At 38.9% G+C, this 14,483-nt stretch overlaps 1 protein-coding gene across 1 annotated transcript; it reads right to left on the bottom strand.

The window, feature by feature from the left end:
• Nucleotides 1-329: 329 nt before the first annotated feature.
• Nucleotides 330-14,395, bottom strand: CFI (complement factor I). The gene is made up of 12 exons (XM_054633140.2): nucleotides 14,258-14,395; nucleotides 12,312-12,591; nucleotides 11,589-11,733; nucleotides 10,075-10,256; nucleotides 8,958-9,068; nucleotides 7,274-7,390; nucleotides 6,099-6,137; nucleotides 5,516-5,619; nucleotides 4,821-4,936; nucleotides 3,836-4,113; nucleotides 2,613-2,714; nucleotides 330-775 (listed from the first exon to the last, which is right to left on the bottom strand). The coding sequence occupies exons 1-12, from the start codon at nucleotides 14,315-14,317 to the stop codon at nucleotides 558-560; spliced, it is 1,752 nt and encodes a 583-aa protein (XP_054489115.2). The 5' UTR covers nucleotides 14,318-14,395; the 3' UTR covers nucleotides 330-557.
• Between the last annotated feature and the right edge of the window lie 88 nt (nucleotides 14,396-14,483).

Genomic DNA, 14,483 nt, shown 5'->3' with positions numbered 1-14,483 from the left:
TTTATTATTTGAGTAATTGTTGCATTACAACAAATCTCATGGTCATAGCCAATCTGTTGATTAATAGATGGGCTGAAGTCTTCTTCTGCAATAATCCTAAGGAATCAAGTGCCAGGCCAGGCAGCCTGCTGAGGGTTTCTGGTGACTTAGACCTTGAGATGATGTAAGTTCTTTAAAGCAGACTGGCTGCTGTCCTTTCTGTGACGTTCACATATTGCCAGTGCATTTTCCAACTACTGCTTCCAGTATCATTATCCCTTTTAGCTAAATAAACAACAGCAACTGAAATGCAATGTGAAAAGTGAAAAAAAACCAATATTACAAGAAAAAATATTTTAATATCTGCTTTTATTAGAGACCTTTGCAGTGGGCTTGTGCCTGTAAAATTCTCTTCCCACAGGCTCTGCAAAAATGTGATATTCAGAGAGTGTTAAGAATTTTCAAAATACATTCCTTGAAGATTTGTACTGATTGTTGCTAAGTTATGTGACAGCTGATTATGGAAAAGGACTATTTTTGCATAGGTGATATGAAGGAAGCATTGAATTTTCTGAGCTTCAGATATTGTACCGTGAAATGAGACCCCTTGATACATGGTGGCTAATCCAGTCGAAATAGCTGGCAACTTGTGTGTACACACCAGGGTGACCAGGCTCGCCACAGTTCTCACCCCAGCTCACAATGCCCCACACGTAGGCCACGTCTTCTGCATCAAAGCACACCAGGGGGCCTCCTGAATCGCCTTTACAGCTGTCTGTGGAGCCATCGTAAGTACCTGAAGAGGAAATAAAAAGCAAAAGTAAGTGAAGGTACAAGCTGGCACACAAGGCAGAGCTCAGGGGATTTTTCAGGTCTGTGTCTCTTCCTGACAGGTGTTTCCCTAATGGTCACCAGTAAAGAAGATTCTGAACCTCTTCAAGTCTGTTACTTCTCATTTCAGGTGCAGGGCTTCTCTTTATACTTGTGGCTAGCCCAAATTCCTATTTGCTTTTTCATCAGTCTTGTTTTATGCAGTGCAATAGAGAGGAATTCAGCCACATTGCCTACTGTAAAAAATAGCCCATAGAAATGGAACGAGGTATAAAGATCTGTGCACTGATTCCTTTGGAAGTGAAGATACCATAATGTGTGTACACCTCTGTGTCTGCCTTTGGTGTCCTCTCTACCCAGTAATCCATTGTCCAGAGTCATCTGTTCAATTATTCTCTTTACCATCTTTATGAAAACAGGTGGGCAGATGAATCCTGGGATGGGAGGGAGAGCAGCTGTCTCCAAGTGCCCCCACTGCATGGTTGGTCTCAGTGAGGACCTTTAGCAACACCAGGTAGCAGCCCTGAGGCACAGGTGTGCAGGATCCAGTGCCCTTTGTGCTTCACAAACCTACTTATTTGCAGGTCAGCAAACCCAGTGTTCATGAAAAAAAAAGAATCAAGATGGTTGTGATATAAGCAGAAATGTTGCTACAGAGCTAGAATATGATTTATGGTTTTTACCTATATACTCAGTAAAAGTTAATTAATTTCTAACACCCTTGCTACACTTTCCTGCTTGACTGACTGTCCTAGTATGAAGGAAGCACAAAGACAAAGCACAAGTCCCTAAGCTTTTAAAAAGCTCTTTCTTGAATCTGTACCTTACTGAGAAAGAGTTATGTAAATTGTTCAGAGTTAGGATTACTAATCCTATGAAACAAGAATTTATTGCCTTTCATCAGTTTAATTAATACTTGCTTGTATTACTAACTAGTGTGAGTACCAGCCCTTTATTTTAAAGTTTTTATTTGCATCCCCTTTCTGATGTGGTACTGTCATTGTCCCCTCATGGTAAAGTATGATGACTTGAAATATATTGAAGAAAAGGGATATAAGTTTTAGAACTGGTGCAGTAAATAAATCCAGTATCTTACAGATGACATCCTGAATTTATCAAAAATTATTTTGCTTTTATATCTGGTTTTAATTTTCTTGTTGAGTAGTTTGCTTAAAGATTGTCTTCACTTTTTGATTTAATAAACAGTTGAAACCACCTGCCCTGTGAGTTGAATACTCACTGCTCTTTTTGTCATGTATTTGGCAATACATTTTGTCACTTGAGAAGCAATAATGTGTATTCAAAAATCCTCATTTTAATACTAGGAGTGACAACCAGTTTCCTGGACAGACTAATCTAAGTTTGAAAAGTTAATTGTATTTTCCTGGCATGCAGTGTGGTAGAGGCAAATGTCTAAACAGATGAATTCTACTCAACAGGGCTGTGTGTTCTAGGACAGGAATTTGCTTAAATATATTGCTGAATCAGAATTAAATACATTAAAGGTTGGACATTCAGTAGGCTGTAAAGTGCTTTTGTATTTAGAAAACATAACTCAAATTACATGCAGAAATTTGCCCAAATAATTACAGAAACTTGTCATGCTGTTATCTGAACTCTGTTTACAAATAAGTGTAAAATGGTGGATGCCACAGGCTCCAGTGGCTGGAATGTAGCCAACAGTGATATTGTGGTAGTTTATTTATTGTCTTTCTTAAGTCTAGAAGATTCCCAGCCCGTAGGTCTGGCCTAAACGGAGAGCTTGGTAGTAGAGAAATTATAATAAGAAAATTGATGCTTACCTGCACATGCCATTTTTTTAAAAAATCGTCCTGGATACAATTCAGAACAATTGTGAAATAAATTAACATTTCCCCACTTGAGGATAAATTGTTTTGTGTAACCTAGGAAAAAAATTCAAAATTTAAAATTACAAGTACACATTAGAGACATTTAATATAATAATTTGAAAGTTAGTTATTTACTTATTTACAGAATATTATCTTCAGTCTTATAAACCAGAAGCCTTAAACTGCCACTAATATTTACCCCATGTGAATTACAGTGCATTGGCCATATATTTCAAAATAAAAACAGAGTGGTTTAGTTGCAGTGTAAACTACAGTGCTTTCATTTTGTGACATTTTCACCCTTTCCATTTCCTTGTGTTCCGCGGGGCTTTTTTCCTGTGTTTTCCCTATGAAGGTTTCCAGGACCTTGGAATGGGTACATTGTTTTTTGTGAACAAAAAACAATTGGAGATGTGGCTGTGATTCATCCTTATTACCTTTTTTCCAACTCTGCTCTATCTTTATGGAGCAGTTACTGAAGATATGAGCGAGGTATGTATCCACAAGTCTAAAGAGATGCTCTGTTTTGTTCTCTGTCCATTTGCTAGCAATTCCCAACTTTGCATTTGCTGGGTGGATGCTACTGAGTATGGAGAGGAGAAACCTCCCAACCAGTATGTGGTAGCTCCAACACCACACTGTAACACTGTGATACAAAACAAATGCTTCCCAAATCTTTGAAAGTATGATTATATTTGTCTCTGTGCAAGCTTTCTGGGCTGAACCCAAGCATGGCAGAGACGGGATGTGCTGAGTTTCATGACTGCTGGCTGCAGCTCAGATCCTGTTGGGAAGGGGACAGAGGACAGGCTGTGACTATGGGCCCCTCTGAGCTACCAAACAGCATCTGTTACATGCCCTTGACAGGTCTCCTCAGCTGACAGAACTATTAGATGGACAAAAGGTAAATTTCTTACTTCTAGGGTAGTTTTCATCCAGGTGTGTCTTCCATATCAATCTACAAAGTAGCTGAAACAGCAGAAGAAGCAGTACAGAAAAGAGAACCTAACAGTGATACCTGAGTGCCAAACCACAACCTACATTTTCTGTACTCAGCCTCTTCTGAGTACTTTGTGCACAACTGTTTTTCAGCCTTTTCAAAATGAAAGCTCACCCCAATTAGGAAATTAGTTGTACAAATAATACATTCCTGAAGTGAGCACTAAAGCAAATACCTTTCTCTAGTCCCCATCCAGAAATCTTGCATCTGTCACCAGTCTTAAACATGTACTCTGACCAGGGGACACAGGCAGGTATGCTGTTCTCTTCCAGGGAGCATTCTCCATGCCCAGAACCTTTCAGCTCCAGCAGAGCAATGTCATTTTCATATGTTGTTGCATTGTAATTTTCATGAATTATCACTTGGTTTAGTTTGAAAGTATTTGTCTCTTTGTCATAGGCTATTGTGTTCAACATTCCAACCCAGACAAGGTAGAGATGGACCCGATTTGCCCTGGAAAAAAGCAGTGAAATAAACACAAGCCTTACATTTGGTTTAAAGCTGTTAAGTGTTGCATTTTATTGAAGTTTTTATAGAATTAAAATCCATATTAGATGCATATATTTTCTTTCTGGACTTAATGCCCAGATTTTCTGAAGTGTAGCAATTCAAGGCAGATGACACATGGTGAGTACTGCAACTAATACAAAAAATTATGTTAAAACTGGGCTCTGTTTAGTGTTGTGACAAACATAAAGCAGGTATTTTTGCTCCTCTGATAAAAGAGGAGATGTGAGCAGATGTGGATGGGAATGGCAAATGGTGCACGTCTGCTCTTGGCTTGTTCTGGGGAATATATAACCCCAGGGACATTCTCTGGGAACAGATCCTGGACTTCCACAAGGTAGAGATGGAGAAGAGATCTGTTGTATTTAACTTCAAGCAGAGTGGTTACAATGAACCTTTTCCTGCCTGCTGCTATCTGACTGAAGTATGCCATGTCTCTTCAAACTCATAGTTAACTTTTTATCTTTCTATTCACTGTCAAAATGCTCTGTTTGCTCTGAATCTTCCTCATCCTTAATGTGGGTGAGTCAGTGTTTCAAATGATCTATTCAACAGACAAATGGAAATTAACAAACACGTAGCTGAGAAGGGCAGCAGTATCCAAATCAATTTTTCTGCCTTGCAGAAAGAATTTCAGAATGAATTCTTTTTACCTGACACAGTGAGCAGCAGTCAGAACCCAACAGCCACCAATATAAACCCCTCCACAGTACACTGTGGAACCTTCATTGCTGGTGTCTTTAATTGCCACTTGCCAAGGAAATTCACCCTATTCAATCAACAAACACAAATAATGAGAAATCATTACAATTGTACAACTTTTAGGGCATAAAGGGAAAAACATCTGATTTTAATAAAATATGTGCTATCCAGAAGTTACATCAGATACAAAGGATATATATACAAAAATTCAGTAATTTTATTCAATATTCTGACTTTGTGCAATATATCTTTACCTCCAGCTTTTAGTCATGAAACCCCTTGTAGTCAGAAAAACAGATGGAGGACCTCACATGGTTTGAATACATTTTTGTTATATTCTGTTTCAAAGCCACAAAGTTTAACTCCATTTTGCCAGAATTGTTATTTTTGGCTGTAGTATTAATCATTTCTCTGAGTAATTGTCAGTGTCTATTTGTACTTCAATGCTTAATTTTGTAAGTCCATATTTTACTTTATAAACTGTGCTTCTCTTTACTTACATTCAGTGCAATGCCACTACTGCTGCAAAACATGACATAAGCATTGTAGCTGGTTTTGTTATTTCCATAACTTTAACAGAAGGAAAATAATGCCCATTTAAATCAATGCTGAATGAACTCATATCTGGTAAAGTTGGTTTTTTTACCTTTCCAGCAATCTCTCCACCTACAATTCTTTTCCGTCGAGTTAGTGTGTGATTCCTAATACCACAGTGCACTTGGGGAAGAAGTGTCTTTAGCATTTTTCTTTCTTTAACAAAAAGGAAAAATGTATTTCAGAATTCAGGTATACATTCTTGCTAAAATTTGAGTGCTGTGAATATGCCAGTAGCTGAAATAGCAGGAAAACAAAGACCAAAAATATTGGCATCTGGTTTTGCTTTCAAAATTGCTTGTGCCTGAGCATCACATCACTTCTCTCCATTTTTCAATGCTGCGTGCATTCAGGCAAATAATTTAAGGATGTTCCCCCAGGTTTGCTGAGAGTTTACCTCAGCTGAGAGTTTACCAGTTGCCAAAACATGCAGATGTATGTCCTCAGCTAGGATGAATTATTATGGCATTCCTGAAGTCAGTGAAAAGTGAGCCGAACAGTAAGTCCCAGAGTATATATTAGTAAATTACAAAGTCAGAATATCTGAGTGTTCTAGATCTGAGCAGCTGGCTGGTAGCTAGAAAGTCACTAATAAGGGGGTATACTGGTGATTATGGAGGGCTAATTACACTTACCTTTATCCATACTGTTATTTTCAGCACCTTCTTCTTTGCCTGTAGTATTAACAAAATATTTAAATTATCAGCAAACATTTACTTGAATATATGTGCGTGTGCCACAATGATGGAACACATTTTAAATGCATAAGGGCATACTGTTCTCATGGAGAGCAATACTCTCCAGGCTGGTGCCTGCTCTTTCCCTTCCCCCTCCTTTTCCCCTTTCCCTTCCTGCCGGGCACTGTTTGGCTGCCTCAGCCTACAAATGACCAGCAGCCAGCAGATACTCACTCATAACTACACAACATCTACTCACTCTCCAAGCCTAGGGACCCCTTCTGCCAGGGAACCCTTAGAAACTGCCCTTTTTTATTTGTGAAATAAGATGTCCCATTCTCCTCCACCAGAAACAACTAAAATTTCTCCTCCTGCCCTGGTGACCTATTGAAACTTTCTAAAACTCAAAGGAGCATTAAGTAACAGGTTTTTATTTGGTCTTTCCCCCCCAATTTAGATTATGATGATGGGTACTGTGTTCCTCCTTTAATAGGGTAAGGGAGAATATTCAGCATGAGAGGTAAATTAAATGCTTGCTGAATCTGGTTTGTCAGCTTTCATTCAAACAAAGTGCCCATTGAATGCAGTCCCTGTATGGGGGCTGAGCATTGTGTCTGTTCTCATGTCACTTACAGTAATGTTTACATTTAGAGTTCAGTTTACCTGCCATTTACCAGTAGTTTTTATTTTTTTGGCCTTAGACTTTGTCTCTCTCGAGAACAAGGAAAACATTCTAATTTTCAAACAAAACATAATCTTTTCAACAGAGAGGGGAAAAGCACAGAAGAATTATTATATTGACAAGCTTGTTGAATTCCTCATTTGTGAGGAAAGTATTCCTGTTTCTTACACTTTCTTAGGGGATACCAGTATGATAGCTGGCCACATAAAGAAAAGACATAATCTGCCTTAAGCTTCCCAAAACATCACCTGTTTCTTCCTTCCTTTTGTTTTCTTGTCAGGTCTTTCCAGAAAGAAAGGAGAGAAAATTCTATGACCTTTTCTTCCTATTATGCGTAACATAATATTGGGAAGACTGGTTCTTGCATAATAAATAAAATAGTAATATGTCTTGTGTGGCCTCTAGTTAAAATTGAGCTGAATGAAAGAAACAAAATCATCTTTCAGAAGACCTGCACAGGTAGCTCCAGCTTCATCCTCTCCTGTGAGGCAGTCAATTTCTTTGTTGCAGACACTCTTATTTGGAATACAGACGTTTGACCGGCAGTGGAAACTGTTTTCTCTGCACTCTGTAACACAGGAGAATTACAAATGCAAATCACAGGATGATTTGGTTCAGCAACCTCACACTGTCAGGGAGCTTTTTACAATCTAAACCAAATGTATATCCATGTTACAGGGGACCTGCTTCTTACTAAAGAGATTACAAAAGCAGGCTCTGTGCATCTAAACAAAATGAATACTTGGCTTTCCTCACTTTAAAATCTTGGAACTGTAAGATTTGAAAAATGTATATCTCTGTTACCACTGCAGCACTGCTAGACTTGGTGTCACACCATACCAGTTTCATCCATAAAAATGTCCACACTCAACCTCAGTCAAAAGATCTCCAATTTTGCCAGCATTACTGATCACCTCAAATGAGGAACTGATGATGCTTGTGCCAAATCCCACCCTCCAAATCAGAGATCAAGCTGATTTTTGGTTGAATGAGCTAAATGCCTAAATGCAGGGTTAGGAATCAAAAGTCCTGACAGGAAAACACTGGATGAAGTAATGTACCTCTTCTAAAATTCTTGGTTATATGAAAAAGTATTATGAACTTGAGAACCCCCTTCCTTTTAAATTTTGTGATCCCTTTGAATGTAATCAGAAGCAAAGCAGTGCATGAATTCATGGCAGGGTCTTTTGAGCTAATTTAAAATCTTATGTCAATCTTCTATTTAAGGTATTTGTCTTTAATAGAAAATAAGATAGTTCTCTAAAAGTATCCAGATACCCCAAGATGATTCAAAGACCACTGAACTCAGTTGAAATACTTATTTTGATTTCAGGAAGCATTGTTTTCAGCCCATTCAGCTGAAACAGCACTATTTTTGTCATGTGGAGTCCAAATACATGTCCACTAAATATATGAAATCACAGGTATTTATTATTTTTGTTCTAAAATTACTGTGACCGTGTTTCCACAATTATCTCATTAAAATTACTTACAATTGCAACACTACAAAATTAAGGTTATGGAGGGATAACGATGGGATTTGTCACCCACATTAGCATTTGGCACCTGAAACACAAATTTTGAAAGTATTCTCCTGCATTCAAATCATGCTAGATCCATTCCTCATTTCTAATCAGAATTTTTACAGCTGGAATTGCAGATGCTAAAGGAGTGACTGCTCATGAACAAGCAGTATGCCAGGAAATCATCACAGATGTTCCATGGATGATCTTGCATTAGTAACACATTTAAGGGAGATCTTACTTTGGTTTAAAGATAGTTCATTGGAAAACCAGTGTCTTTGTTTAATAACTATTGGTTTTTTCCAAGTAAAAGTACATTTTCATGCTATCAGGACTAATTTTTTGTATCAATATTTAACAGCCTCCTAAATTATCTCATTGTATTTTCTCATTCTCTGAAGAAATCCAGATTCTCAAGAGATCACTTGTCTGCTTCAAAATGGTATTTAATGCCTGCTTTTTGCACTTGCCTATGTCTACATTATGGTCAGATTTGTTTAATGTAGTGACTTAATGGAAAAGAGAATTTAGCTGTTACATCACTGTAAAAATTCTTTGTGGGTGGATTTCTGCTGAAATTATTTTGAAACACCTGACAGAGGAAATTGTTACCTCTACAGCACAGTTCATCACTCAGGTCTCCACAGTCATTGATCCCATCACAGGTTTTATTCAGAGAAATGCACTTCTTGTTGACACAGTGAAACTCCCCATCTGAACAAACTGTTCATCAAGATGAAAATGAAGTTAGTGTGGAATTGACTGTAGGTTCATAATTGCCCAGGGAAATGCCCTGCCTGCATGTTGGATTCTGTCAGCAGTTTGGCCCATCAGCAGTAGGTATGCTGGGGCCCAGTCAGGTAAATAGGAAGAATTTTTTATTGCTTTGGTTGCTTTTCACCAGGGTTTCAGCATGACCACTCATTTTCTTCCTCCAAATTAGCCTGGCAAAAGGGAATTTAATTTCTTCTAATGAAAGGACTGGTGAGGACTAAACCAGAAATGATCAATTCAAACCCACTATAAATGATTCAAGGGACTAGGATGATGGAGGTTCCTCCTCTAGAAAGAACTCATCAAGAGTCTGTGAATAACTGCTTTTGTAAGAAAAAATGAGATGATTCGTAGCACTTCCTCCAGTCAGCAGCATCTCAGGCTATGCTCACCAGTGCCAAAGAAAGCTCCCTACATGGAATGAAAAGCTGTTGGAATTCTAAACAAGGCTTTGATTCCCCCTTTACAGTGAGAAACTGAGGAGTCCTGAAACCCCCACAGAAGACACCAGCAGTTTCCCACTGTAGTCATGTTTGTCTGGCTGCGGTGCTAGTGGTGTGCTAATTGATGTTTCTCAAACAGTGAGCACCACATTGTCACCTGTCTCCTCACCAGTTAAGCCAGGAGAGGTAAGAGTCATGGGATACAATATACCTTGATACCCTTGGAAGGGATAGTGGAACAAACAGAACCATGGATGAAATAAATTTCCCTTATATCTGTAAAAATACTTTGGGGACAGCAGTGATTTTTCAAACTTGAAAATTCAAGACGGTCTTGACTCCAGATTGCCTCAATTGTCTTAAAATCTACAAAATGATGATTTAAAGTGATCAAAAGGTTTCAGTGTGGGTTTTCTGTGGCTGAGAGTTCAGCAAACTCGGTCCTCATTATTTAAAATATACTTAAAATGTAAAAACACCAAATAGATATTAAACTAAAAAGATCTACTAACCTCTGAGATTTTCATGGCACTGCAGGCTAACAACCAGTCCCTCATTACTATCTCTTGATTTCATCTCTATGTGACATTCAGCAAGACTTGTCTCTAGGCCCCTGCAACTTATTTGCAGACAGTTTAATGAATTTAAGGCAGATTCTGTGATGCTGGAAGTGACTTGGTAAGATTCAGCACCTCTGTGAAGATAATAACAACAAATTATTTAATTTCACAATGGATTGTCCACTGCTTTTATTATTTAGAAGTTACACAATTTTCCTCAGTGTCAAAGAATTTTGGTCATGGCTAAGAAAAAGAGCAGACTAGCAACTGGAGTTGTCTAGGCATAAACAGGAGATGTTTACTTTGGAAGAAGTGCTAATTTTTGCAGGCTGCTGTCCCCAAATGCATATGTAGGTCTATGAAAGTCACTGTGTATCACGATGGATAGAAAAGTCCCCTTATGTAGCAGAACCTGTAAGCTCAGACCTCTGTCTCTGTGTGTACATGGGTGAGCCATAATTTGGGAACCATCCTGCATGGGGTCAGCTATCCTTGGTCCCATCCAAACCACTGAATACTGAGCAAGCTCAGGCCACTGCAAGGCTGGGATTGATAAATTTTATCTTTCTTGGTTTTACCTGAGCAGTATTCTCCTAACAGTGTATGATCCCCTACTTTAAAGAAATATGGCTCAAGTAAATAAGTAACTAGGGAGGCTTTCAATGAGACTCCATGGCTGAATGCTCTGTCCAGGGCAAACCCCTCTCTGCTATCTGAAGATACACTGATCAGGACTAGGAAACACTTGCTTCTCACCTAGAGAGGCACTGCAATAGCAGCTTTAGTTTTCTGGGGACTTTTTTTTATGGTTTGTGTTTTGGTTTTTTTTCCTGGTAAGGTTGGGAAGGCAACGCTACCTAAGTTATGTTACATTCTAGGTGTAAATTATTATGTACAGGATACAGAGGTGACTCTATAAGGAGCTGAATACACAACTTGGGTTATGATTGTGGTCATGGGAAAAAGAACAAAGATGGCTGTGTGTGACTTCAGCCATCCCTGGAGCCAGAGCAAGCAGTGGCAGCAGGGGTGAAGGAAAAACCCCATGTTCTGCTCCTTGTTAGTCTGGCTAATGCAAGTGGCAAAACAGAGCTGTACCCTGTTGTCATCTGTCCTGAGAAACCTTTCTCTGCACACAGATCATTGCTCACAGCTACTTGGGAGTGGTCCATCCATGCATTTTCCCTAACACAGGCCTGAGGGAACCCCTCCACACTGGTCTTCATCTTTATTTTAAAGCAAAACAGTTATGGTTTGTATAGTTGTAGCCTGTAACAGAACACAGAAATCTGTGTTCTGGCTTTCACTCTCAGGTGTCAGTTTAGGAAGTTTTATCAGAATATTGTAGCCAATACATCGTTCATGAGTTTTCTGTCTTAACTGTTGGCTGTGACTGACACTTCTGTAAACATCACTACTTTTTCAGATGCCCTGCAGTTATCCAGAGATAAATTTCCCAAACTTACAATTCAAAGCCAAGGTGCCTGCAAGCCACATTTGCTTCATTCATAGTCCATTCACTAGCACACACAAAACTGTCCTCTTTGTGATTCACGGGTTTTACTCGAAGCAAACTTGAATCTCCATGACCCAGAGAGACTGAAAATGTTTCTTAAAAAATAAAAAAGAGAGAAATGAAAAAAAAAATCCCCAAACAAAATCATATTATATAGATGTATCTAGTGGAAAGACAGCACAAAAGCAAATCAGGATTAGTTTTGTATTTACTGCCAAAGTTCATATGGAAAGAGCAGAAGACTGGGAATCAGAGGCTTCAGGAATTATTCCTGAATTAGTTCTGAGGGTTGACTTTGTGTCTTTGAGCCTGCTAATTTCTCAGAATATGACAGTTTAAGGACAAATGAGGGTAATGGGTCCATAAGAGTACTTGAAGATCTACCAAGAACAGGTTGCATTTTAGTATAATGACCTTCTTTAGGGAATTTTGGTAACCAACCAGTAATACTTGGAGTGAGAGGGCCACATCCTACTTCTATTACCTGTGTTGCAAAATGCCTGCAGCAGTCTGTGTAGCAAAACCAGCAGCAGGGTGACCTGGGTGTGTGACTTTTCATTTTCTGTTTCATGCTGTCACTAGTGCAAGAAAACTAACAGACTTTCTGTAGATAGTGTAAGCATCTCCTCAGCCACCCCTGATGGATAGATTTTGGAAAAGGAGGTGTGAATACCTTCAGGCTTGCACGGTCCCCTGTGCAGAAACTTTGCTTTGGGCTGCTGGCACTCATAGCTCTTCAGCTGACAGTAGGTACGGAAGTTCTTCCCTCTGTTGGAACAAACTGCAGAGCCGTTCTTTGGGCACTGGTAGGGAAGCTTGCACAGGCACTTTCCCTCCACACATCGTTCCCATGGGTGACAAAAAACTTTCTTACAGGACTTGTGGGTGTATTTGTTGCCCAAGCATTCTTCTATGAGGTAGTTGTCTTGCTCAGCTGGCTGGGCAAGTTTAACCTGTGGAAAGTGGTTTTCTTCAGCATTAGATGGTGCTGAAAAAATAATAAATGCTGCTACAAAAAATATTTTAAATGAAAGCAAGATTAGGGACTGTACCAAGAGTTTTGCAGATCCCTTCATTGACCTCAGCAAAGTGTCCATTTATAAGCCTTTTCCTATCTAATCAGAACTTTCTAAATAACATTTATAGAGTTTATTCCCTTGTCTTTGGCCACCTCATCTCTCTCACTTTTTCTGAACTCCTTTTTTCTTTTTGGATTATTTACCTGGTGTGATCTTCAGTCTTACTGATCTCCCACAAACTTTATACCCTTTACTTTTCAAACATCAGCTGAAGTGCACAGCAGACTATAAACCTTTCTAAAGGCACTGGTTTATAACACATCCCAGCAATGGGACAGTAAGCAGATTAAAACATAAAGAAATTTAAGCACCAGAGAAAGAGAAAAATAGCAATTTGGTTTTTTTTTATTCCTAAGATTTGTTTTATTGGCCTGGTTGACTTTGGATTTCAATATCATGTGTAAATATTTATTAATTACTTACTAGCAAATGAATCTATAATTAAATTATTTGTTTTCCAGAGTCCATGTGACTGCTCATGTAACAGGTACCTCAAGTACCTTAACAAGTATCCAAAAGCAATTTGAACTTAAGTGCTTATCCTCCTCAGCGTTTTTCCTGTGTCTTGCACAGCAGTGGGTTTGCAGGGTGGCTGCTGGTCATCACTGGACTGCAGGTACAGACTGTGACCCTCCCTCTGATGGCCTCTGGGTGAGTGGCACCTGTGTTTGTGCAGCTCTCTGCTGGCTTCAGTGCTGGCTGAGTGCTTTTGCTTACTAAGATCTGTGGGTAGGATGAATCTTTGAACATGGAAAATATATATGGATGGCCTCTGTGTAAAAATGGGAGAAAAACATTAGTCCTCAAATGTGATTTATCAGCTTTGACTGTGTCAACTGGATCAATAGAGCTGAAGTTTAAAGTTCTCATGAAGAAATCCTGCCCACAGTAAAGTCAGGGAGGATGTAGCTGGGGCAGAATTCAATCCAATACCTGTCCTTTTCACGGCTGTATAATCTTACTAAATTCTTCCTGCTCTTCTTGGGTCAGTAGGATCCAAACTGTGAGCCAGATCCGCCTTGGCACAACTCCCATGTTGTGCTAGGTGTTCCTCCTCAAGGAGAACAGCAGGTGCTGATTTTTATCTCAGAACTTCTTTGAAAGACTTGGGTTGTGCTGAATGCCCAGCCCAGATTGGCTTTCCTGGACACTTCTGCCCAGACAAAATCCTCAGGAAACCTCCTGGCAGTAGGAGAATACCATGCTGCTATATTACAAGACTGCAATCCCATTTCTGAAAAAAAGGTGTGGAAAATTGCAGCACCTTTCTGTGGTCAGCTATACTTGCAAATTTGTTTTAGGATAGGATCCTGATTAAAATCTTTTCCAGAAACCTATTAGCATAAGCCCCAGATAGAATCAAAGCATTAAAGAGAAATAGCAAACTTCAAACATTCAGGCTGGGCTGAAACAAATGTATGAAGCACAAATACTATGAAAGGAACTTTTTTAAAAAATCAATTTGCTTTGCTTTTATAACAATAAACTGTTTATTAAACGTTTTAAAAAATTACTGCTAGCACAATAAAACATATCTTACCTCTGATCCACAAAGACAAAAGAGACACAAGAAAACCAAGCAAATGGGGAGCATTCGCATGATGAAATTTTATTTCTCTTCCTAGACAAATTCCTCTGGCTGGGATTCTTTTGAATGTCAGCTGTTAGATCTGGGTTTAATTTTTAACCGTTAGAAAAACATTTTCAAGTGTATTTAGAAATAAAGTACAGGATCCTCAACTATTAACCGATAAATCTGATCTCTC

This window comes from Agelaius phoeniceus, chromosome 4 (assembly GCF_051311805.1).
Source record: "Agelaius phoeniceus isolate bAgePho1 chromosome 4, bAgePho1.hap1, whole genome shotgun sequence".
Lineage (NCBI taxonomy): Eukaryota > Metazoa > Chordata > Aves > Passeriformes > Icteridae > Agelaius > Agelaius phoeniceus.
Note: the sequence above shows the minus strand (reverse complement) of the source record. Positions and strands in the feature narration are given on the sequence as shown.